This window comes from Anomaloglossus baeobatrachus, chromosome 3, assembly GCF_048569485.1.
Source record: "Anomaloglossus baeobatrachus isolate aAnoBae1 chromosome 3, aAnoBae1.hap1, whole genome shotgun sequence".
NCBI classification, from domain to species: Eukaryota; Metazoa; Chordata; class Amphibia; order Anura; family Aromobatidae; genus Anomaloglossus; species Anomaloglossus baeobatrachus.
The window spans coordinates 170,963,977-170,988,450 of record NC_134355.1 but is presented as its reverse complement, the minus strand read 5'-3'; the positions used below and the strand labels follow the sequence as shown (position 1 = coordinate 170,988,450).

General features: G+C 45.8%; 1 protein-coding gene across 2 annotated transcripts in view; it reads left to right on the top strand.

Annotated features, from left to right (window-relative positions):
• Positions 1 to 753: 753 nt before the first annotated feature.
• The window catches only part of SLC22A2 (solute carrier family 22 member 2), a 148,735-nt gene continuing 125,014 nt past the window's right edge, over positions 754 to 24,474 (top strand). For both annotated transcript variants that reach the window (XM_075338171.1, XM_075338170.1), the window contains exon 1: positions 754 to 1,203. In XM_075338171.1, coding sequence (XP_075194286.1) covers positions 796 to 1,203 — 408 coding nt within the window. In that variant the 5' untranslated portion in view covers positions 754 to 795. The remainder of the gene's footprint in view (positions 1,204 to 24,474) is intronic.

Here is a 24,474-nt window from a genome sequence, read left to right as displayed (position 1 = left end):
AGGGGAAAAGTGTAAATGTATTGGAGTGGCCTAGTCAAAGCCCAGACCTAAATCAAATTGAGAATCTGTGGTCAGATTTAAAGAGCGCAGTTTACTAGAGGAAACCATTTAACTTTAAGGAGCTGGAGCAGTTTTGCCTTGAGGAATGGGCAAAAATCCCAATGGCAAGATGTGGAAAACTCATAGAGACTTATCTAAAGCGACTTGGAGCTGTAATTGTCGCAAAAGTAGGCCCTACAAAGTATTGACTTTAGGGGGTGAATAGTTATGCACACTGAAGTTTGTATTTATTTTGTCCTATTTTTTTGTTGCTTCACAATAAAAACTGAAGCAAATGTTAAGTGTAGGCAATTGCTTTACCTGAACTAATGCAAACCCTCAAAAAACCCAGTGAAATTGCAAGTTGTGAGGTAGCAAAACACGAAAAATGTCAAGGGGGTGAACACTTTTGCAAGGCACTGTATTTTCACTTCAGAAAAACTAAAAATACAAAACATGACAGCTTACTGGAACTTGATTCTGAAGAAGAGATTTATGTATCCTGTCACTTGGCTAAATTCCCCATTTTAGTAAATTATACATACTAAAATATTTTAACTTTGCCAAGCATCTCCTAACTGGTTAAGCTGGTTTGTCATGTAATAACAAAAGGCAAAACATTAGATAACTTGTCATTCTAAAAATTATACATTAATGACTGATCTACATATACAAGATATTTTTCAGAAGTTTCTTCTCCATTTGATAAGATTGGGCTCTCTACCACCCAAAGACATCTTGTAATACTCTGAAACAATGACGACTTTTGACGATATTTTAGAAGACATAGGACAGTTTGGCTTGTTCCAAAAACAGTTGTTCTTTTCCATGTGCTTTGTTTCTGCAGTGTTCACTCCAATATATGTGGGCATTGTGTTTCTAGGCTTTGTGCCTCAATTCAGATGCAGTAATCCTGTGGTTGAGGAGTTGAAGAACAAATGTGGCTGGAGCTTTGAGGAGGAGTTAAACTTTACTGTTCTATGGTTAAATGAGTCAACACAGAACAGCCAGTGTCATCAGTATGATATTGATTGGAACAAGACGTCTCTGATTTGTGCTGATCCTCTAAGGAACCTTACAAAATCTGGTGATAGGAACATTTCTCTTACCAGCTGTACTAATGGTTGGGTTTATGATACTACTGGGTCATCCATTGTGACTGAGGTAAGTAACAACCATCTATTACATTAGTTTTACATTCTTATATATTTGTAACATCATACTCTGCTACACTGATCTCTTGCACAATGTCACCTCCTTTACTGTCTCGTACATGTAAGGGGGCAGTTCATGAAGACTAGTGCATTTTTCAGGACTCTCAGGTGTCACAAATCTGCTCTGACTGGAGTGTATGTATGATTATTAATAATAATAATAATAATATGTATTTATAGATCACCATTGATTCCATGGTGCTGTATATGAGAAAGGGTTTCATACAAAATACAGATATAAGTTACAGTAAACAAACTAACAATGACAGACTGGTACAGATGGGAGAGGACCCTTCTACACTCTACAGGATACTGGGGAGGAGAAAGTAGGTTGTCGGGGTTTGCGGCAGTGCAAGTGTTGGTGAGGTGGCAGTGGGGTCATTGCAGACTGTAAGCTTTCTTGAAGAGATGGGTTTTCAAGTTCCATTTAAAATTTCTGAATGTAACTGGTAATCTGACATGTTGTGACACAGAATTCTGGAAGATGGGAGATACTTGGGAGTCTTGGAGGCAGTTGGATGATGAATGGATCAGTATGGATGAGAGAAGAAAGTCTTGGGTAGACCGGAAATTACGTGTTTGACTATATTGGGAAATTAATTCAGAGACATTCGGAGGAGACCGATTATGAATGGCTTTGTAGGTCAGTGTTAGTAGTTTGAATTTAATATGTTAGTAAATTTGGAGCCAGTGAAGGGATTTGCAGAGCGAATCAGCAGAAGACTACCGAAGGGAGAGGTGGATTAGTCGGGCAGCAGAGTTAAGGATGGACTGGATATGTGCGGGAGTATTATCAGTGAGGCAACAGAGGAGAATGTTGCAGTAATCAAGGCAGGAGATAATCAAGGCATGGACTAGTATTTTCATAAATTGAGAGTTAAAAAAAAGGATGGATTCTGTAAATATTTTGAGTTGTAAGTGGCAGGAGGTGGTGAGAGCTTGAATGTGCAGTTTGAAGGCAAGACAAGTTGAAGGTTACTTCGAAGCAGCAGACTCTGGGTACTGCGGAGAACATGTCATTTATTGTAAGATATCAAGTAGTGGAGATAAGTGAGATCAAGGAAAGATTACAAATTCAGTTTTGTCCCCCTTGAGCTTTAGGAAGCACGATGAGAAAAAGGATATGGTAGACATGCCAGGATTTTGGACAGTAGGGAGGTGATGTCTGGGCCAGAGAGGTGTCATTAACATATAGATGGTACTAGAAGCAATGATACCTTATGAGTTTTCCCAAGCCAAAGGTATAGATTCAGAATGAGTAAGGGTCCCAGGACAGAGCTTTGCACGACACCAATATAGCAAGGGTGGAATAAGGAGGGAGTGTGGGAGTGGCAGACGCTAAAGTGCAGTTGGAAAGGTATGAAAAAAAGATCCAGGAGAGGGCATGGTCTCTGATACCAAAGGAAGAGAGGATCTGTAGCAGGAAGGAGTGGTTTATAGTGTCAAAGGCAGATGACAGTTGTAGAAAGAGGAGTATTGAGAATTTTCTGTTAGCTTTGGCAGTAAGTCATTAGAAATTCTGGTCAAGGCAGTTTTGTTGGAATGGTGGGGACTGAAGCCAGATTGTAGGTTGTCGAAGAATGTTGGCTGAGAGGTGGGAGGAAAGTTCAGCATGGGCGGGCTGTTTGAGGAGTTTGAAAGGGAACGGTAGCAGCGATATGGGTAGTACAGGCTTAGTTGAAGGATGTTTTTTTTTTTTTTTTTTAGGATAGGCGTGATTGGGGCATGTTTGAAAGCAGAAGAGATGGTCCCAGAGGTTAATGATAGGTTGAAAAGATGCATTAATGCTGGAATAAGTGTGGTTGTGAGGTATAGGAGGAGGTGGGATGGGATCAGGTCAAGTGCACAAGTAGTGAAGTGTGATTTGGAGAGGAAATGAGTTAGCTCTCTTTCAGTGATGGTGGGGAGGAAGGTTATGGGGGAAGGGCAATGGTCTGTTATACGTGATGATTGAGCAGAAAAGACTTGCCTTGTTTGAGTGATCTTATGTGGTGGGCGGAGGAGGGAGTAAAACATATTCGATAACTGGTGGAATGGTTGGATAAAAACAATAAGAAGGTTTTGAAGCAATCCTGTTTAGTAGAGGTGAAGGCCAATCGGAATGTGACTTTTTTTTTTTATATGTGGTGAAGTGGTCTTGCGAGTGTTTTCTTCCAGCATCGCTCAGCAACCCTATACACTTGCTGAAGCTTTTTAGTGAGGTTCCATGGTTGTCTATTGATTCATCATGCTCTGCCATGCACGAGAGGAGCAACCGAGTCAATAGCTGATGCAAAAGTGGTCTTGTAGAAAACAGTGGCGCTGTCTGTGTCGTGGAGTTGATATTGAGGACAGTGATAAAAAAAGAGACAGCAAGTATGTGAATGCCTAGATGTGCAAGGTTTTTACGGATGTTTACTAGTTGCTATACATGGAGAGCCAAGATCTCATCTGTGCACGCACTATCTCCGAGTGCGATTCCATCTGCACATGCGCCGACTCTGGGCGCCACTATTTGAAGCCTGCGCTCCTGACAGGGCATATCACCCACCGCACCGCCCTGTTCCACACAGCCCCCACCACAGCCATCACAACCCTGCACCACCGACAGAGCATCTCACCCGCTGCACCGCCCTGCTCCACACAGCACCCACCGCAGCCAGCACAGCCCCCCGCATTAAGCACAGCGCCCATTCTCCACCTCCTGGTAAGCCACATTCTCCATTATAAGACACACCCTTCATTTTCCGCCCAAATTTTTGGGAGGAAAAGTGCGTTTCATAATCAGAAAAATACGATGTATATGCACGGTTGAAACCAGAATTTATATATACTATCGAAAAAGACACAAATGCATGTTTTTCCCTGCCGCCCATGACAGCACCACATGAGAGATAGGTTCCGCCCACATCAGGACAGGAAACCCACTGATAAAAAGGCGGTACCTCTCCTCCACATCAGTTTGGTTTCCTGTCCTGGTATGGACAACCCATTGACCAGCCATTGGGGGTGGGGTGCCCATCTGCGCCAACTGGTGCTTCAGGGTCCCTGGGACGCTCAGTTGGTCAGACAGTCCTCCAACTTCAGGGAGCTCATGGCGGTTCTCAAGGCGCTAGAGGGGTTCCTCCCCTTCTTGAGAGGTCGCCATGTTCGGATCCTTTCGGACAACAGGGTGACGGGGTGTCCCTGTTCTAGACCTGTTCGCTACCAAGGCGAATCGGAAAGTGGACAGGTTCTGCTCTCTCAACCCCCGAGACGATCCTGTTGCCCTCGATGCCTTCCAGATGTCTTGGTCTCAGGGCCTCCTGTACGCATTTCCTCCCCTGATCCTGTTGCCTTCGGTTCTCCGGAAAATCCGGACCGACGGGGCGGAGGTTATTCTCATCGCCCCCTTCTGGCCAAAACGGGCGTGATATTACTGGCTGCGGACACTATCTCTGGGGGATCCTTGGGTTCTCCCGGAAGCCCCTCATCTCCTGTCCCAGGGCCCAGTCCGTCACCCCCCCGACCCGGCTCTCCATTTGACGGCTTGGCGTTTGAGCGGCGGCTGCTAGCTCGACGTGGGTTTTCCTCTTGCTTAATCGATACTCTTCTTCGCAGTAGGAAAGCGGTCACCACAGCCATTTACGGTAGGGTCTGGAAGCGCTTTCTCCTTCAGTCGGGGGCTCGGGCGGAGGGCCCCCCTCCTATCCCGGCTATTCTAGAATTCCTCCAGAAGGGGTTGGAATTGGGGCTCTCCACCAGTACGCTCAAGGAGCAGGTATCAGCCTTAGGGGCTCTGTTTCATTGTAGTCTGGCGCAGAATGAATGGGTTTGCAGGTTCATTAAATCTAAGTCCCGGTCTGTACCTGTTCCGGCTCCCAGGGTTCCCCCTTGGGACCTTAATTTAGTGTTGGATGCCCTCACGGGGCCTCCGTTTGAGCCCTTAGGGGAAGTCCCTCTCAAACTGCTGTCCCTCAAGGTTTTTCTCCTCGTCGCGCTCACCTCGGCCAGGCGGGTGGGGGATCTCCAAGCCTTGTCTGTGGTTCACCCTTATACCCAGATTCTGGATGATAGGGTAGTGTTGCGGACTGATCCCTTCTACTTGCCCAAGGTTTCTACCCCTTTTCATAGGTCCCAAGAGATCGTGCTCCCTTCCCTCTGTGACCCCCCTCGGAACGAGAAGGAGGCTAGGTTACACACGTTGGATGTCCGGAGGGCCTTAGTCACGTACCTAGATAGGACTAGGGACTGGAGGAAGTCTCAGGTCCTGTTTGTCACCTTTCAGGGGCGGTCCAGGGGGCTTGGGGCTTCTAAGGCTACCTTGGCTAGATGGGTCAGGGATGCCATCGGTTTAGCGTACTCAGCTAAGGACGCCACTCCTCCTCCAGGCATTAGGGCGCACTCCACTAGAGCTGTCTCTACCTCTTGGGCGGAGAGGGCGGATGCCTCTCTTGACCAGATCTGTCGGGCGGCTACTTGGTCGTCTCCTGGGACTTTCTTTCGGCACTATAGGCTGGACTTGTCCTCCACAACTGACCTTTCCTTTGGGAGACGGGTCTTACAAGCGGTGGTCCCTCCCTAAGGTGGATGGTCTATATCAATCTCTCATGTGGTGCTGTCATGGGCGGCAGGGAAAAATCTTAATTACTCACCGGTAATGGGATTTTCAATAGCCCATGACAGCACCCTTAGTTCCCCCCCTATTCACTGGTTGTGGGCACCCTTCGGGGATTGTTAGTTCTGGGTGTTTTTCCGTGGGTGGTGGTGTGATTAATCTGTTTCTTGTGTTTTGTTGGTCCTCTCTGGCTCTGAAAACCTACTGATGTGGAGGAGAGGTACCGCCTTTTTATCAGTGGGTTTCCTGTCCTGATGTGGGCGGAACCTATCTCTCATGTGGTGCTGTCATGGGCTATTGAAAATCCCATTACCGGTGAGTAATTAAGATTTTTCTCACTATCTGACATGAAATCAGAATAATCCTCTCCCATTTTACGTCAATTAGGATTACCAAAGTTATTTATATTTGCCGAATGCCAGAAAAATGAGAGAGAGAATGTTTTAAGACATTTTAATTACTTTCTGCAAAATCAAAAGTTTACATACATTTCATTAGTATTTGGTACCATTGCCCTTAAACTGTATGACTTGGGAGAAACATTTATGTCTTAAACAAGCTTCTCAAAATAGTTGGTAGGAAGTTTGGCCCATTCCTCCTGACAGAACTGGAGTACTGTAATTGAGCTGTGTTTGTAAGTTGCCTTATTATTATTATTATTTATTTATAGAGCACCATTAATTCCATGGTGCTGTACATGAGAAGGGGGTTACATACAAAATACATATACAAGTTACAATAGACAGACTAGTACAGAGGGAAGAGGGCCCTACACTTGCGGGCTTACATTCTATAGGATTATGGGGAGGAGACAATAGGTGGGGTGTAGGTCAGGCGGCAGCTCCGCACGGTGGTCGGGCGGCAGCAGCCTTACTCGCACCTTCTTTTTTTAGCTTTGCCCATAAATTTTCAATAGGATTGAGATCAGGGCTTTGGGATGGCCACGCCAAAACATTAACTTTGTTATCCTTAAGCCATTTTGTAACTAGTTTGGCAGTATGCTTTGGGTCATTGTCCGTTTGGAATACCCATTTCCACTGAAACTTTAAGTTCCTGACTGGTGTCTTGAGATGTTTCTTCAGTATTGCCACAATCTTCTTTTCTCATGTTGCCATCAGTGTACCAGTCCCTCCTGCAGCAAAACAACCCAACAACGTGATGCTGCCACCCATGTGTTTCACATTTGGGATAGTGTTCTTAGGTTTCAAAGCTTCTTCCTTTCCCCCCCCAAACGTAATGATTGTCATTATGGTAAAACAGTTAAATTTTTGTTTCGTCAGACCCACAGGACATGTTTCCAGAAATTAAGGTTTTGTTCCTGTGTGCATTTGCAAACATTAATTTGACTTTTTTTATGTTACTTTTGGAGTAATGGCTTCCTGGCAGAGCTGCCTTTCAGCTCATGTTGATATAGAACTCGTTTCTCTGTGGATAATGACACACTTTTACCAGCTTCCACGAGCATCTTCACAGGGTCTTTTGCTTTTTTTCTTGGGTTGATATACACGTCTGATCAAAGCACATTCATCCCTGGTACACAGAACTCCTCACCTTCCTGAGTGGTATGATGGCTGGACATTCCAGTATAAAAGACACCTGTCCACAGCCTCAAACAGTCACAGTCCAAACTTCACTATGGTGAAGACCATAGAGCTGTGAAGGACACCAGAACTAGCCCTGCACCAGGCTGAGAAGTCTGAATTTGCAATAGGCAAGCAGCTTGGTGTGATGAAATAAACTGTGGGAGCAATAATAAAAAATGGAAGATATACACGTGTTCCCCTGCTTAAGCCAGTACCTGTCTGGGCCCATCTGAAGTTTGCTAGAGAGCATTTGAATTATCCAGAAGAGCATTGGGAAAATGTCATATGTTCTAATGAATCCAAAGTAGAACTGTTTGGTTGAAACACAACACGTTGTGTTTGGAGGTGACAGAATGCTGAGTTGCATCCAATGAACACCATACCTACTATGAAGCATGGGGGTGGCAACATCATGCTTTGGGGCTGTTTCTCTGCAAAGGGACCAGGACGACTGATCCGTGTACATGAAAGAATAAATGGGGCCATGATTTTGAGTGCAAACTTCCTTTAATCAGCAAGGGCATTGACGATGAAACATGGCTGGGTCTTTCAGCATGATAATGAGCCTAAGCACACCACCAGGGCAGCAAAGAAGTGGTTTCGTAAGAAGCATATGAAGGTCTTGAAGTGGCCTAGCCAGTATCCAGATCTCAACCCCATAGAAAACCTTCGGAGGGAGTTCAAGTCTGTGTTGCCCAGCGACAGGCCCAAAACATCACTGCTCTAGAGGAGATCTGCATGGAGGAATGGGCCAACGTACCACCAGCAGTGTGTGCCAACCTTATAAAGACTTACAGAAAACGTTTGACCTCTGAGGTTGCCAACAAAGGATATATACCCCATTTTACCAAAATTAAGCACTCCCCAAAAAATAAGCCCTAGCATGATTTTTAGGGATTTTTGGAGTAGGCTTTGAATATAAGCCCTACTCCAAAAATAAGCCCCAGTTAGCGCTCCAGTGCTAGATTGTCATGTGATGTTAGATTATGTCACTAACATCATGGAGGCATAACCTACAGCTGGAGGCACTGGAATAGGCAATGTAGCTGCTAAATTGTCCTGCTGCTTCCTCCCACCATGGCAGGGTAAATCCTGCTCACCCTCTCCCAAGTCCCACCTCCTGAGTGTTGCCACCTGGGTCCCACCTCCTGGCCACAACTGCGCTATAGTGTGGGCTTGGCTGTTGCTCCAGGGTCCCACCTCCTGCCTCCCGAGTGTTGCCTCTTAGATCCCGCCTCCTGGCCAACCCTGCTTGCTCCTGCAGAAGCAGCCACGTGTGACGTCACAACCACCCTTCCCGAGTCCCACTACAGACTCCCGCCTTCTGACCCCACCCGGCCGCATAGAGAAGAAGAGTGACACTGCCACACAAAGTGTTTTGAGAGTACTAATAGATGTTACCATAAGAGACAATGATACTGAACCAGCAATTGTGAATGTAAGTTAGGGTTAAAGTTATTAACTCTAAAGCTGGCCATACACCCTCAAGGTAAATTGAAGCATAAATGTGTGATTGTTGTTCATGGAAAAAAATAAGCCCTCCCCCATAAATAGGCCCTAGCCCTATTTTTGGAAACAAAATATTGAGATGAACTTTTGTTATTGACCAAATACTTATTTTCCACCATAATTTTCAAAAAAAACTCTTGCCAGATCAGACAAGGTGATTTTCTAGATTTGTTTTCTCATTTTGTCTCACATAGTTGTGGTCTACCTATGATGTCAATTATAGGCCTCTCTCTTCTTTTTAAGTGGGAGAACTCGCACAATTGGTGAGTGACTAAATACTTTTTTTTTCCAACACTGTATATGTGTATCTACAGAGCTTGTATGTGCTCTGTATACATATGTATGTGCTATGTGTTTATATATATACTAGAAGGTGGCCCGATCCTAACGCATCGGGTATTCTAGAATTTATTGTGTAGTTAATGTATGTTTTTTGTTATATATATCGATGTTGTTGTGTGTAGTTGCCAGTATTTGTGTAGGGCGCTGTAAATGTTCTGGGTGTTGTCTGGGTGTGGGGGTGTGTGAGAGCGGTGTTGTATGTGTGTTGCGTTGTGTGTGTTGCGTTGTTTGGGGGAGCGCTGTGTGTCTACAGCGTTCTGTGTGTGTGGTGCTGTGTGTGTTGCGCGGTTTGTGTGGGTGTGGAGTGCGTGTGTGTGTTTTGGGGGGAGGTATGTTTTGTGCAGTGTGTGTTGCGCGGTATGTGCGTATATTTGTGTATGCCGCAGTGTTTGTGTGTTGGGTGTTGTGTGTGTGCGGCGTTGTCTGTGTGTGTGGGTGTCTGTGTAGGGCGGTGTTTGTGGTTCCCAGTGTGTGTGTGGTGTGTTGTGCGGTGCGCGTGTGGCGCGGTGTGTGTGTGTTTTGGGGGGAGGTGTGCACCCCCATCGTGCTCCATCCCCCATGCTGCGCCCCCCCATCATGCTCCATCCCCCATGCTGCGCACCCCCCATCGTGCTCCATCCCCCATGCTGCGCACCCCCCATCGTGCTCCATCCCCCATGCTGCGCACCCCCATCATGCTCCATCCTCCATGCTGCGCACTCCCCATCGTGCTCCATCCCCCATGCTGCGCACCCCCCATCGTGCTCCATCCCCCATGCTGCGCACCCCCCATCGTGCTCCATCCCCCATGCTGCGCACCCCCATCGTGCTCCATCCTCCATGCTGCGCACTCCCCATCGTGCTCCATCCCCCATGCTGCGCACCCCCATCGTGCTCCATCCCCAATGCTGCGCACCCCCCATCGTGCTCCATCCCCCATGCTGCGCACCCCCATCGTGCTCCATCCTCCATGCTGCGCACCCCCATCGTGCTCCATCCTCCATGCTGCGCACTCCCCATCGTGCTCCATCCCCCATGCTGCGCACCCCCCATCGTGCTCCATCCCCCATGCTGCGCACCCCCCATTGTGCTCCATCCCCCATGCTGCGCACCCCCCATCGTGCTCCATCCCCCATGCTGCGCACCCCCCATCGTGCTCCATCCCCCATGCTGCGCACCCCCCATCGTGCTCCATCCCCCATGCTGTGCACCCCCCATCGTGCTCCATCCCCCATGCTGCGCACCCCCCATCGTGCTTCATCCCCCATGCTCCGCACTCCCCATTGTGCTCCATCCCCCATGCTGCGCACTCCCCATCGTGCTCCATCCCCCATGCTGCGCACTCCCCATCGTGCTCCATCCCCCATGTTGCGCACCCCCCATCGTGCTCCATCCCCCATGCTGCGCACCCCCATCGTGCTCCATCCCCCATGCTGCGCACCCCCCATCGTGCTCCATCCCCCATGCTGTGCACCGCCCATGCTGCGCACCCCCCATCGTGCTCCATCCCCCATGCTGCGCACCCCCCATCGTTCTCCATCCCCCATGCTGCGCACTCCCCATCGTGCTCCATCCCACATGCTGCGCACTCCCCATCGTGCTCCACAGTCACACATCGGACAGTATACACACACACATCTGATCGCATACACTCACACCCCACTTCTCCCTGTGCCCTCCGGTGGGCGGTCCCAGCAGCTGTGCTGCACGCCATGCTCCTCTGCCTTCTACCGACACTCACACATCCGATCGCATACACGCACACATCCGATCGCATACACGCACACATCCGATCGCATACACGCACACACACACTGACGATATCGCACATACGCGCTCACACACTCACAACATCCGGAGATACCACATGCTTCCGGCCATATGATCCTCCGGCAGGTCCTGGAAGGTCACTGCACGCACAGTATCGCCGCCGAGAAGTAAGCGATATCACTGGATGTTGTGAGTGTGTGGATGCGATCTGATGTGTGTGTGAGGTGTGTGTGTGAGAGTGAGTGTGATCTGATGTGTGTCTGTTCTTATGTGTGTGTGTATGTGTGTGTTCCGCCGCTGCAGGACCTTGATGCGCTCACCTGCTCCCGGTCGGCGTCTGGTGAGTATGACTGCGGGGTCTTCTTTCTTCTGTCTTCTCTCTTCTGGGGGTGCCCGCTGCCTATAATGAAGTGTCTTGCAGTGTCTTTAACTCTTTCACCGCTGCATGACACTTCATTATTGACCGCAGCGTATGCCGGCTCCCTGCACATGTGTACCGGGAGCCGGTGTTTGCTGGTAACTATGATACACATCGGGTAACTAAGGATGGTTACCAGCGTACACCGGCTCCGTAACGATCCCAGCATCGCAAGGTTATGTCCGCCGGGGGCGGGGCCGAGTGTGCCAACGTGTGGCGGGGGCGAGCGGGCGAGGCGTCAGCGTATGCTGGCTCCCTGCACAGGTGTACCGGGAGCCGGTGTACGCTGGAGCGGGCGATGCGTGCGGAGGGCCGGGGCGAGCGGCTAATCCATGCGGGGGCGGGGCCAGGCCGAGGCGAGCGGCCAATCCGTGGGGGCGCGGGGCCAGGCCGAGCCCAACGGCCAATACGACAGTTGTCACGCTAACGACACTGTCACGGTGACACTGTCACCGTGACACAATTTTGGAGCAAGACAGACAGACAGAATAAGGCAATTATATATATACTAGAAGGTGGCCCGATTCTACGCATCGGGTATTCTAGAATTTACGTATTGTGTAGTTAATGTATGATTTTTGTTTTATATATATATATATATATATATATATATATATAGATGTTGTTGTGTGTAGTTACCAAGTGTTTGTGTAGGGGCTGTACATGTTCTGGGTGTAGCGGGGGGTGAGAGCGGTGTTGTTTGTGTGTTGCGTTGTGTGTCATTTTTTGTGGAGCGCTGTGTGTCTGTATCGTTGTGTATGTGTGTTGCGTGGTTTGTGTGGGTGTGTGTGTGTGTTTTGGGGGGAGGTATGTTTTGTGCAATGTGTGTGTTGTGCGGTATGTGCGTATATTTGTGTGTGCCGCGGTGTTTGTGTGTTGGGTGTTGTGTGTCTGTGGCGTTGAGTGTGCGTGTGAGTCTGAGTGTGCGTGTGAGTCTGAGTGTGCGTCTGAGTGTGCGTGTGCGTGTGAGTCTGAGTGTGAATCTGAGGGTGAGTGAGTGTGAGTCTGAGTGTGCGTGTGAGTGAGTGTGAGTCTGAGTCTGAGTGTGAGTCTGAGTCTGAGTGTGCATGTGAGTGTGAGTGTGAGTGTGCGTGTGCGTTTGTCTGAGTGTGCGTGTGAGTCTGAGTGAGTGAGTGTGAGTGTGCGTGTGAGTGTGCGTGTGAGTGTGCGTGTGAGTGTGCGTGTGAGTGTGCGTGTGAGTGAGTCTGAGTGTGAGTCTGAGTGTGAGTGTGAGTGTGAGTGTGAGTGTGAGTGTGAGTGTGAGTCTGAGTCTGAGTCTGAGTGTGCGTGAGTCTGAGTGTGAGTCTGAGTCTGAGTGTGAGTCTGAGTCTGAGTCTGGCTGAGTCTGAGTGTGCGTGAGTCTGAGTGTGAGTCTGAGTGTGAGTCTGAGTGTGAGTCTGAGTCTGTGTGCGTGTGAGTCTGAGTGTGAGTCTGAGTGTGAGTCTGAGTGTGAGTCTGAGTGTGAGTCTGAGTGTGAGTCTGAGTGTGAGTCTGAGTCTGTGTGCGTGTGAGTCTGAGTGTGAGTCTGAGTGTGAGTCTGAGTGTGAGTCTGAGTGTGAGTCTGAGTCTGTGTGCGTGTGAGTGTGAGTCTGAGTGGCAGCCAATCCGTGCGGGGGGGGGCAGATCCGAGGCGAGGCGAGCGGCCAATACATGCGGGGGAGGAGCCGAGGCGAGGCGAGCGGCCAATCCGTGTGGGGGGCGGGGCCATGGCGAGCCCAGCGGCCAATCAGCTTTGTGTCACCGTAAGGACACAATTTTGGAGCAAGACAGACAGACAGACAGAATAAGGCAATTATATATATAGATAGATATGTGTGTGTGTTTGGTGTATATGTTACAGGCAATGTATGAAAACCCGGCATTCTATAGAATACTTAGGCAATGTATACAATCCCTGTCATTTTCAGGCAAGGTATGAAATATCTGCGTGTTCTATACTTTTCCTAGGCATTACATAAAATGTCTAGGTATTATAAAGAATGACAAGAACTGCTTAGGTTAAAGTCTGATATAATGCCCAGATTGGAAAAGTCTTTAGTAACAAACAGTCAAAAAACTAATGAAAGATGAAATCCTAAATGAATAACAGGATATCTTTACTGGGAAAAACACAAAGAGCCATAAATGTCATTCTTGACTATTAGGGTACGCTCACACGAGCGTGAAAATCGGACGAGTGCAATGCGAGAAATTCTCGCATTGCACTCTGACCAATGTTAGTCAATGAGGTTGAGCTGTTGGTCAGCTTTTCTCGCATCCAGATTCTGGATGCGAGAAAAGCGGCAGCATGCTGCGTTTTGCTGCTACCGCCGTATCACTCGCACCCATTCAAGTGAATGGATGCGAGAGATACATCGAACTGCACTCGGATGTTATCCCAGTGCAGTGCGATCTACGCACAGGCTGACAGTGGAGGAGATGGGAGGATTAACCCCTCCCTCTCCTCCGCAGCGCCCGCCCTCAGCTTCACAGCTGTGACCTGATCGCAAGATCGGGTTACAGTCGCATGACACCCGGCTCACGCTCGCAGCAGAGCCTGAGCTGGGGGACATTAGCATATCGCATCGGATGCCATACGCTCGTGTGAGTCCAGCCTTAGTCTTTAGTAACAAACTGAACAACAGGATATTTTTGCTGGGAAAAAAAAGGATCTCTCAGAAAAAATCTTTTTAACTGGTATACGATCTTAACGTTATGTTAGAATATACCCTTTTCCAAATATTGATCTATATTAAAATTTACTTTTCATTTATATGCATTAAAACATTTTTCAAAACCAAAACAAACAAACAACAATTACTTTTCAGTGAAAGTTAAAGAAGTGTCTTACTCACTTTGCTTGAGGCACTTGAGAGGTAGAGGGTGGGTGACCTTATTGGTCACAACAATATCCCAAAACAATATATGTCAATACTAAAGGGGAACAGGTAGGAAAATGGCCATTTCCTTAATCTTCCCCTATCCAGGTCTTTTCCTGCCTACTAGGAGTGCATCCTTACTTGACCAATGCCCCCATTCCTCAGCGGCTCTCCCTTTTTCTTCCCCTATCTCTCCCTCTCAGACTATAATCAAGGGCCTCTTTAGTGATAAAGAACACCTACGTTTCCAGCACCCAATTACATGTGAAAAATGCAAAATTACAATAGTATTCAAAAATAGTATTTTTTTTTTCCCTTTTTCTATCTCTCAATACTCTTTCTCCTACCTGGCAATGGAGTACACCCTTATTTTTCATTTTTCCGGTGCCCCCATTCCTCAGCGGCTGATTATCAACAAGGGAACTAGGGCATTTGCAGGGCCATCTGCCGAGGAATGGGGGCACCGCAGACCAGAGTTCATAGGTGTAAACATGTCGGCAATCACCCAATGAATGAGCAAAATGCTGCTCATTCATTGGGTGATTAGATTATTTTTGGTGGAATAAAAATCATTGTTCTCAGCAGCACATCACCAGATGCAAACTGCAGAAGTGCTGTCGATAACTTGATACTATATGGGGACAGATTGACTAGAGATTTTTCTGTGCCCACCAGTCTTCCTCATTCTGTGTAAAGAGACCGAAAATAAGCATTAAAGGACATAATATTGTCAATCGCTCTCATTTACCAGTTTGAACACAGTATATGTAAATACAGCCTAAGGCTATGTCCGCACGTTGCTTTTTACCTGCTTTTTTGCTGCTTTTTCAACTGCAGCGTTTAATGCCAAAATGGTTGTGTTCTGCTTTTCAAGCAAAGTCTATGGGCATTTGGGTTTCTTGACATGTCAATTGTTTTTGCCATTTGGGTTTTGCACTGCAAAGCTGAGTTTTTGACCAAAGTTCTGCAACAAAATGGCTGCAGTTTGAACTGCATAGTGCGGACAAGAAACCCAAATTCCCATAGACTATGCTTGAAAAGCAGAACACAACCATTTTGGCATTAAACGCTGCAGTTGAAAAAGCAGGTAAAAAGCAACGTGCGGACATAGCCTAAATATTTGAGTGTCATGGTGCGCATTTATGGCCCCACCTTTAAACTTTTGCTCAGGTCGTCACTTTTTTAAAACCAGCCCTGGGTGCAAAAGGAGGGGTAAGCCAGGGAAGATGTAAAGTAGGCCCTGACACTAGGGAGAGAGGTCACTACCTAATTCACCTGTTGTTGATTCCTGAGCTCCTTAAGGTCCATAGACAGGTTCTTCCCCCAGAGACGATCACATACCTAGGCCCTGGCTGACCATGGAATTGCCCTGACTTGTGATGGGCCAAAGTGCATGGCATTCGATAGAGCATTTCTGTGCTCGAGACACTTGATCGATAATGCTCGGGCTCCATGCTCAAAACCACTCCCAGCATGTTTCCCCGCTTTTTATCAGCCAGTAAACATGCAGACATTTTCTGCCAATCATATCATCTTGGCTACTAGTATTACTGTGATTGGCTGGCCGCATAGCATCTATATAAGACCCAGAGACACCATGTGTACCACACTCTACCTGGAAATAGTGTTTCCTTTTAAGCTAGTTACACCCAGGATGCTACCTCAATTAGTATACATAAAACAGTTTTTATTTTGATTTATTAAAATTACTGAAAATTCCACCTGTGAAAATTGACACACACAAAAATCCCAAGACCATGGGACAGCCCCAATAGTTCCATGATATACATCCATGTGGAGAGGTGTGTGCTGCTGAAGGAGTAGCCCCCTGAAAGTTCTTGGCGATTGTGCCATCCATTAATATCGTCTCCTGATGAACCCCAAATAATTAAATGGGGAGAAACGCGTCGAGGCTTTGTCAATTGATTTTATTGGGTTAAGGACCATGGAAAGCCCGGACCTCTTCATAAAATAAGACTGCTAAGGGACCTATGACCCGAACAAACCTCAGATAAGTGTTGTTCTCTATTTCCCTCTACTATTTAATAATATAATCCTATAGATTCTACCTAACCAGAAGGGAGATCAGGGATGATATAGGAGGAAAGCTGCCAAGGAATGGGGGCACCTTTTCACCTTTGGGGTGCGTGTGATGTAAGTCATATCTCCATTGGCAGGTAGAGGAAAGAGAGAATAAGGGTCATCTAGAGATTATTCCCTTGGCAGTGTCACCAATGTGTGATTTGGAGTAATCAATAGTTTCTGTTCCCCTAAGGAGGAACTATTGGGGCTGTCCCATGGTCTTGGGATTTTTGTGTGTGTCAATTTTCACAGGTGGAATTTTCAGTAATTTTAATAAATCGAAATAAAAACGGTTTTATGTATACTAATTGAGGTAGCATCCTGGGTGTAAGTAAATAAAATACTACCTTTTGTGAATCTGTTTTCAAGTGTTAAACTTCCTTTTAAGCTAGTCTCAGACCATGCCCTACTGAGATGGATACAGTAGGGAAAAAAAGTATTTAGTCAGCCACCAATTGTGCAAGTTCTATATTCCTATGCTAATGATAGTTGAGGTGCTGTATTAATGTACTAATGATGGTTCTGATGCTATATTCATTTACTAATGTAGGTTTTGGTAATGGAGTCATGTAATGATGACGGCTCAAGTATTGTATTCAAGTATTAATGATGGTTCTGTAATGATATACTAATGTTGGCTCTGGTAGTTTATTCACATACTTATGTTGGATCTGAAGATGTTTCAAGCGCTGATGTTGGTTTTGGTGCTATATTTATTTTTTGATTATGGATATGGTGCTGTATTCATGCAGTGATTGTTTTGGTACTTTATTTATGTACTGATTTTGGCTCAGATGTTGTATTCTTGTATTGATGGTGCTTTTAGTGGTGTGTTCATATACTGAAAATTGTTCTGATGCTGTGTTCATGTATTGGTTGTTCTGGTGATTTATTCTTATACAGATGATTGTTCTGGTGATATATTCATGTACTGATGATGGTTCTTGTGCTCTATTTATGAAGACTGTATTCATGTACTGATGTTAGTTCTGGTAATGTACCATGTACTAATGATTGTTCTGTAGCTTGTTCTCCGGGTTTAATATCACTGAAGCTACCCACCACGATGGCACATACACTGTTGACCTCTTACATAACTCCCTTTTCTCGCCTCCTCTGCCAGAAGCCAAGGTGCTGGGAACTTTCTCCCAGCTAACAATGAACTCTTCACAGGGCATTAGCAATTTCAATGTTGCTTCCCGGGCTTCACCCAATTGAAAACCTTTGCAGGGAGTTGAACGTCCATGTTGCCCTATAGGCCAACATACCACCAACAGTGTGTGCCAACCTTGTGAAGACTTACGGAAAATGTTTGACCTTTGTTATTGCCAAAAAGGATATATAACAAAATATTGAGATGAACTTTTGCTATTGACCAAATACTTATTTTTCACCATAAATTTTTTAAAAAATCTTGCCAAATCAGACAAGGTAATTTTCTGGATTTGTTTTCTCATTTTGTCTCTCATAGTTGTGGTCTACCTGTTATGTCAATTACAGGCCTCTCTCATCTTTTGAAGTGAGAGAACTTGCACAATTGGTGGCTGACTAAATATGTTTTTTCCCCACTGTATGTGGAAAAAAAGGGAAACAATGCCCAGGTGAGAGAGTGGTTCTTTGCCGTGCAAGACGTTAACTTTCAGAATGAGCATAAGCCCGGGAAGCAACATTGACATGCTAATGCCCTGTGAATGGTACATTATTTACTGGCAGAACGTCCCCAGCACATTGACTTTTGGCAGCTCCAGAACGATCATTAGTACATGGTATATTACCAGAACTAACATCAGTACATGAATACAGTCTACATAACTAGAGCACTACACCATGTGCAGAATTATTAGGCAAATGAGTATTTTGATCACATGATGCTTTTTTATACATGTCCTACTCCAAGCTGTATAGGCTTGAGAGCCAACTACCAATTAACTAAATCAGGTGATGTGCATCTCTGTAATGAGGAAGGGTGTGGTGTAATGACATCAACAGCCTATATAAGGTGTGCTTAATTATTAGGTAACTTCCTTTTCTTTGGCAAAATGGGTCAGAAGAGAGATTTGACAGGCTCTGAAAAGTCCAAAATTCTGAGATGTCTTGCAGAGAGATGCAGCAGTCTTGAAATTACCAAACGTTTGAAGCGTGATCACTGAACAATCAAGCGTTTCATGGCAGATAGCCAACAGGGTCCCAAGAAGCGTGTTGGGCACAAACGGCACAAAATAACTGCCCATGAATTGAGGAAAATCAAACGTGAAGCTGCCAAGATGCCATTTGCCACCAATTTGGCCATATTTCAGAGCTGCAACATTACTGGAGTATCAAAAAGCACAAGGTGTGCCATTCTCAAGGACATGGCTAAGGTAAGGAAAGCTGAAAAACAACCACGTTTGAACAAGAAACATATGATAAAACGTCAAGATTGGGCCAAGAAATATCTTAAGGCTGCTTTGTCAAAGGTTTTAATGAGATGAAATAAGAGTGACTCTTGATGGGCCAGATGGATGGGCCAGAGGCTGGATCAGTAAAGGGCACAGAGATCCACTCCGACTCAGACGCCAGCATGGTGGAGGTGGGGTACTGGTATGGGTTGGTATCATCAAAGATGAACTTGTGGGACCTTTTCGGGTTGAGGATGGAGTGAAGCTCAACTCCCAGACCTACTGCCAGTTTCTGGAAGACAACTTCTTCAAGCAGTGGTACAGGAAGAAGTCGGCATTGTTCAAGAAAACCATGATTCTCATACAGGACAATGCTCCATCACATGCATCCAACTACTCTACAGCGTGGCTGGCTGTTAAAGGTCTAAAAGATGAAAAAATAATGACATGGCCCCCTTGTTCACCTGATCTGAACCCCATAGAGAACCTGTGGTCCCTCATAAAATATTAGATTTATAGGGAGGAAAAACAGTACACCTCTCGGAACAGAGTCTGGGAGGCTGTGCTGGCTGCTGCATGGAATGCTGATGATAAACAGATCAAACAACTGAAAGAATCTATGGATGGTAAGCTGTTGAGTGTCATCAGAAAGAAAGGTGGCTATATTGGTCACTAATTTTTGGGGGTTTTGTTTTTCCATGTCAGAAATGTTTATTTCTAAATTTTGTGCAGTTATATTGGTTTACCTGGTGAAAATAAACAAGTGAGATGGGAATATATTTGGTTTTTTATTAAGTTGCCTAATAATTCTGCACAGTAATAGTTACCTGCACAAACAGATATTCTCCTAAGATAGCCAAATTTAAAAAAAAAACACTCTAACTTACAAAAATATTAAGCTTTGATATTTATGAGTCTTTTGGTTTGATTGAGAACACAGTTGTTGATCAATAATAAAAAAAATCCTCTAAAATACAACTTGCCTAATAATTCTGCACACGGTGTAGAACCATCATCAATACATGAATACATCACCAGAACAATCATCTGTATAAAAATAAATCACCAGAACAACCAATGCATGAAAACAGCATCAGAACGATTATCAGTATATGAACACACCACCAAAAGCACCATCAGTACAAGAATACAACATTAGAACCAAAATCAGTACATGAATAAAGTACCAAAACAATCATCACTGCATGAATACAGCACCACATCCATAATCAGTACATAAATATAGCACAAAAAACATCAGTGCTTGAAACATCTCCAGAACCAACATAAGTATGTGAATAAACTAACATTAGTATATCATTACAGAACCATGATCAATACTTGAACACAATACTAGAGCCATTATCATTACATTACTCCATTACCAAAACCTACATTAGTAAATAAATATAGCATCAGAACCATCATTAGTACAGCACCTCAACTATCACTGGTATAGGAATACATAATCAAGTATAGTACTGCAATAATTGTAGTCAGGTGAGTACCCACCATTTGTTTGCACTTACATTTACCCATGTATCCCAGACCCAGTATCACCTGAACAATAGATACCTCCCTTCCTTGGGTGCACCTATGGCTCTTAATACTTCCTGTGCCAAAGTGGTTTAACCCCTTCACGACCAATGACAGATATATCCATCATGGATCGTGTGAGGTTAATCCCCGCCCCCTGCCGTGGGTAGGTAGCGGCGATCCGCGCACATATCAGCTGTTTTCAACAGCTGACATGTGTGCCTGCATGTTATGAGTGGAATTGCATTCCACCTGCAACATTTAACTCCTTACATCTCGCTGCCAAAGTCTGGAGATATATATGCGAGTGGCCATTATTTTCACTTACCGCCGCCCCCACCGGAAGTCACGTGCATGATCACGTGACTTTCCGTGGTTGCCATGGTAGCACAGAGTCATGTAATGACGCCTGTAGCTAACATGAGTCACTTCCTCTCAGTGCCGCCATAGTGCCAACACAGAGAGTAAAGCAACGTATCTGCAGTTCTCAGCTCTGTGGTTGAGATCTACAGATAGGGCAGAGCGATCGGATTGCTGATCGCCATAGCCCCCTAGGAGGACTAGTAAAATAAAAAAAACCTAAAAGTTCAAATCACCCCCCTTTCGCCCCATTGAAAATTTAAGGGTTAAAAAAATAAAAAATATATACCTATTTGGTATTGCTGTGTTCAGAAACGCCTGATCTATCAAACTGTAAAATCAATTAATCTGATCAGTAAACGGTGTAGCGGCAAAAAAATTCCAAACGCCAAAATTACATTTTTTGGTCGCTGCAAGTTTTGCGCAAAATGCAATTGTCCCGGGCGGAGGAGGGGACGCTGCGCTCTCCCACTGCTCGGGTCCGGCTGCTGCTGCTCGGTGGTGGCTCGAGCGGTGGGCCGGATCCCGGGGACTCGAGCGGCGCTCCTCGCCTGTGAGTGAAAGGGGGATGGTTTTGGGGATTTATTGTCCGTGACGCCACCCACTGTTGTGGTGAAGTTGTGACACCACCGCTGCTCTGGACGGGGATCCCGGGAGTGGTGACAGGGAGCAGCTTGGATGTTGTTTTCTCCCCTCCGTGGGTAGGGGGTTGGTTGTACCAGGGCCCGGTGAGGGGTAAGGATGGATGACAGGCGGGTTACGGGGCCTGGCGAGGTGCAGGGTCGCAGGGGCAGCGCTGTGCCGCACGGCACGGTGGTACTCACTCAGCCAGTAACACACACAGAGTCTCTGATGAAACAAACGGCTGGATGGACGGGTCCCACAGACGGCTGCGGTGTTTTCCCCTGACCCCAGGTTGGTAATGTAAGTCCTTTCCTGCACCTTCCGTACACTCCTCCTGTGCTCCGGTTTCCAGCTGGCTCCCCGGTTCGGTACCGGTGGGCCACCTACGGTTCCACCAGACTGTCTTCCCGGCTCTCGCAGACGGCCACTACCGTCTGCCTCACTGCTACACGAGGGCCCTAGGCTCCAACCTAGGCCCCAGTCTGCGTCTGGCTCTCTGCAGACCTCCTCTCTCTTCCTCTGCCTGGACTTGTCTGGACCTGTTTCCTGCCTCAGACCAGCCAGACTCCTGGGCGGGCGTCTCCATCTGCCTGACTCCGCCCACCTGGTGTCTCTGTCTGAACCCGAGGAAGAAATCAGGTCTCACTGGGGATGTCTGTGTGAACTGCTGGGGGTGGGGGTGTGTGTGTGTGTTGTTACCTGTGGCCCCTGGCTTGTCCAGGGCGCCACACAATAACAGGCGATCAAAACGTAGCATCTGCATAAACGTTGTACCATCAGAAACGTCACCTCGAGACGCAAAAAATAAGCCATCACTGAGCCATAGATCCCGGAAAATGAGAACGCTATGGGTTTTGGAAAATGGCGCAAAACGTGCACCACGTTTATTAGAAAAACTTGTGATTTTTTTAACCCCTTAGATACAAGTAAACCTATACATGTTTGGTGTCTACAAACGCGCACTGACCTCAGGCATCACAATGACATATCAGTTTTACCATATAGTGAACACGGTGAATAAAATATCCCAAAAACTATTGTGCAATAGCACTTTTTTTTTGCAATTTTTCTGCATTTGGATTTTTTTGCCATTTTCCAGTAAACTGTATGGTAAAACTCATGGTTTCATTTCAAAGTACAGCTTGTTCCACAGAAAACGAGCTTTCACATGAGCAGATTGACTGAAAAATAAAAAAGTTATGTCTCTCGAAAGAAGAAGGGCGAAAACAAAAAAACGGAAAGCGCAAAATCTGCCGGTCGTGAAGGTGTTAAAATATGGACATCAAATAACTACACCACTGTTTTGTAAAACAGCTCAAAATATTATAGGGAGGCTAAGCATTTTCTTATGACACTTTTTTTTGCAGTTTTTCCACACTTGGAATTTTTTTTGCTGTTTTCCAGTACACTATATGGTAAAACTTATGATTTTATTTAAAATTACAACTCGTCCCGCCAAAAACAAGCCCTCACATGGCAAGATTGACAGAAAAATAAAAAAGTTACGGCTCTTGGAAGAAGGTGAGCAAAAAGAAACAACGCAAAAACGGAAAACACCCTGGGGCTGAAGGGGTTAAGAGACAAAAGAAGAGAAAGAAGTAAACTACAGGCTAAAACTATAGGCTAAAATGGAAGAAACACCCAGCCCTAATCCAATTAGGATAGGAATTTAGAAGATCCCATCATTGTCTGCTGACCTTACTGTCACAATAAAAACACAGATATACCCATTTTTCTTGTAAAGTCTTATGCGGGCTTCACACGGTACGATCTATCGTGCGATTGCACAAGCGATCGTACTGGCCCCCGTCGTTTGTGTGTCACGGGCAATTAGTTGTCCGTGGCGCACAAAGTCGTTAAACCCCCATCACACGTACTTACCTGCTGAGCGACCTCGCTGTGGGCGGCGAACATCCACTTCCTGAAGGGGGAGGGACGTTCGGTGTCACAGCGACGTCACACAGCAGCCGGCCAATATAAGTGGAGGGGCGGAGATGAGCGGGACATAAACATCCCGCCCACCTCCTTCCGCATTGCCGGCGGGAGACATGGAACGCAGGTAAGCTGTGTTCATCGTTCCCGGGGTGTCACACAGAGCGATGTGTGCTGCCCCCCCGGGTACGATGAACAACCAGCGCCATTAAAAATAAACAATTTTTTAAAAATAAGCGACGAGTACACGACTCACGATTTTTGAGCGATTCTGCGTCGTTCGGAGGTGTCACACGAAATGACGTTGCAAGCGATGCCGGATGTGTGTTACGAAAACCGTGACCCCGACGATGCATTGCACGATAGATCGTCTCGTGTGACGCCCGCATTAGAGTCTAAAAAGTCAAATTTATTTCTATAGTCAATATGCTCAATAAAGTGTTGACATTATTATTATTATTATTATTATTATTATTATTATTATCATCATCATCATCATCATCACTATCAGTTTGACCACTTCAGGTACTTTCTTAATCATAAGAATGGAATGAAAAAAGAAGTTACACTCACCTTAGTAATCCCCTGGACACACTCGACAAACGAGAAATAAGTTTTTAGTCAATTACAAGAAGTATTGAACCTCCGTGGTCAGTGTCAATCTCTGATAGCGGGATTGAACACACTCCGGTGGGGAGCACGCCGTTCGGTAAACCGTGACACAATGACAAGACACTGATGGGTTGTCATGACAGTTGATTACCCCTGTCACAATGAAGTTACTGTGAATGCCAGCAGAGCGTCGGTATTCACATATCAGCATTTCTGATGTTCAGAGGGATGCTGCAGCATCCCTCTGAAAAGCAGAAGCAATCAGACAGTGTAGGCTTCAAGTTCCCTAAGGGGACTAGTAAAATCTATAAAAAGTAAAAAAAAAAAGTTTTTACAAATATGAAAAAAGAAAAAAAACTAAAAGTTCAATCACTTCCCTTTTGCCCTATTCAAAATAAAAAGATTAAAAAACAAACACGTATATTTGATATCGCCGTGTTCAGAAATGCCTGATTTATCAATAAATAATATAAATTTATAAACGATGTAGCAAGAAAAAATAAAAACACCAGAATTACGGATTTTTTTGGTCGCCACAACACTGCAATAAAATGCAATAGTAGGCGATTAACACACCATAACTGCACAAAAATTGTATCATTAAAAATGTCAGGTCAAACGGCAAAAAATAATCCATCACTGAGCCCCACATCCCGAAAAAT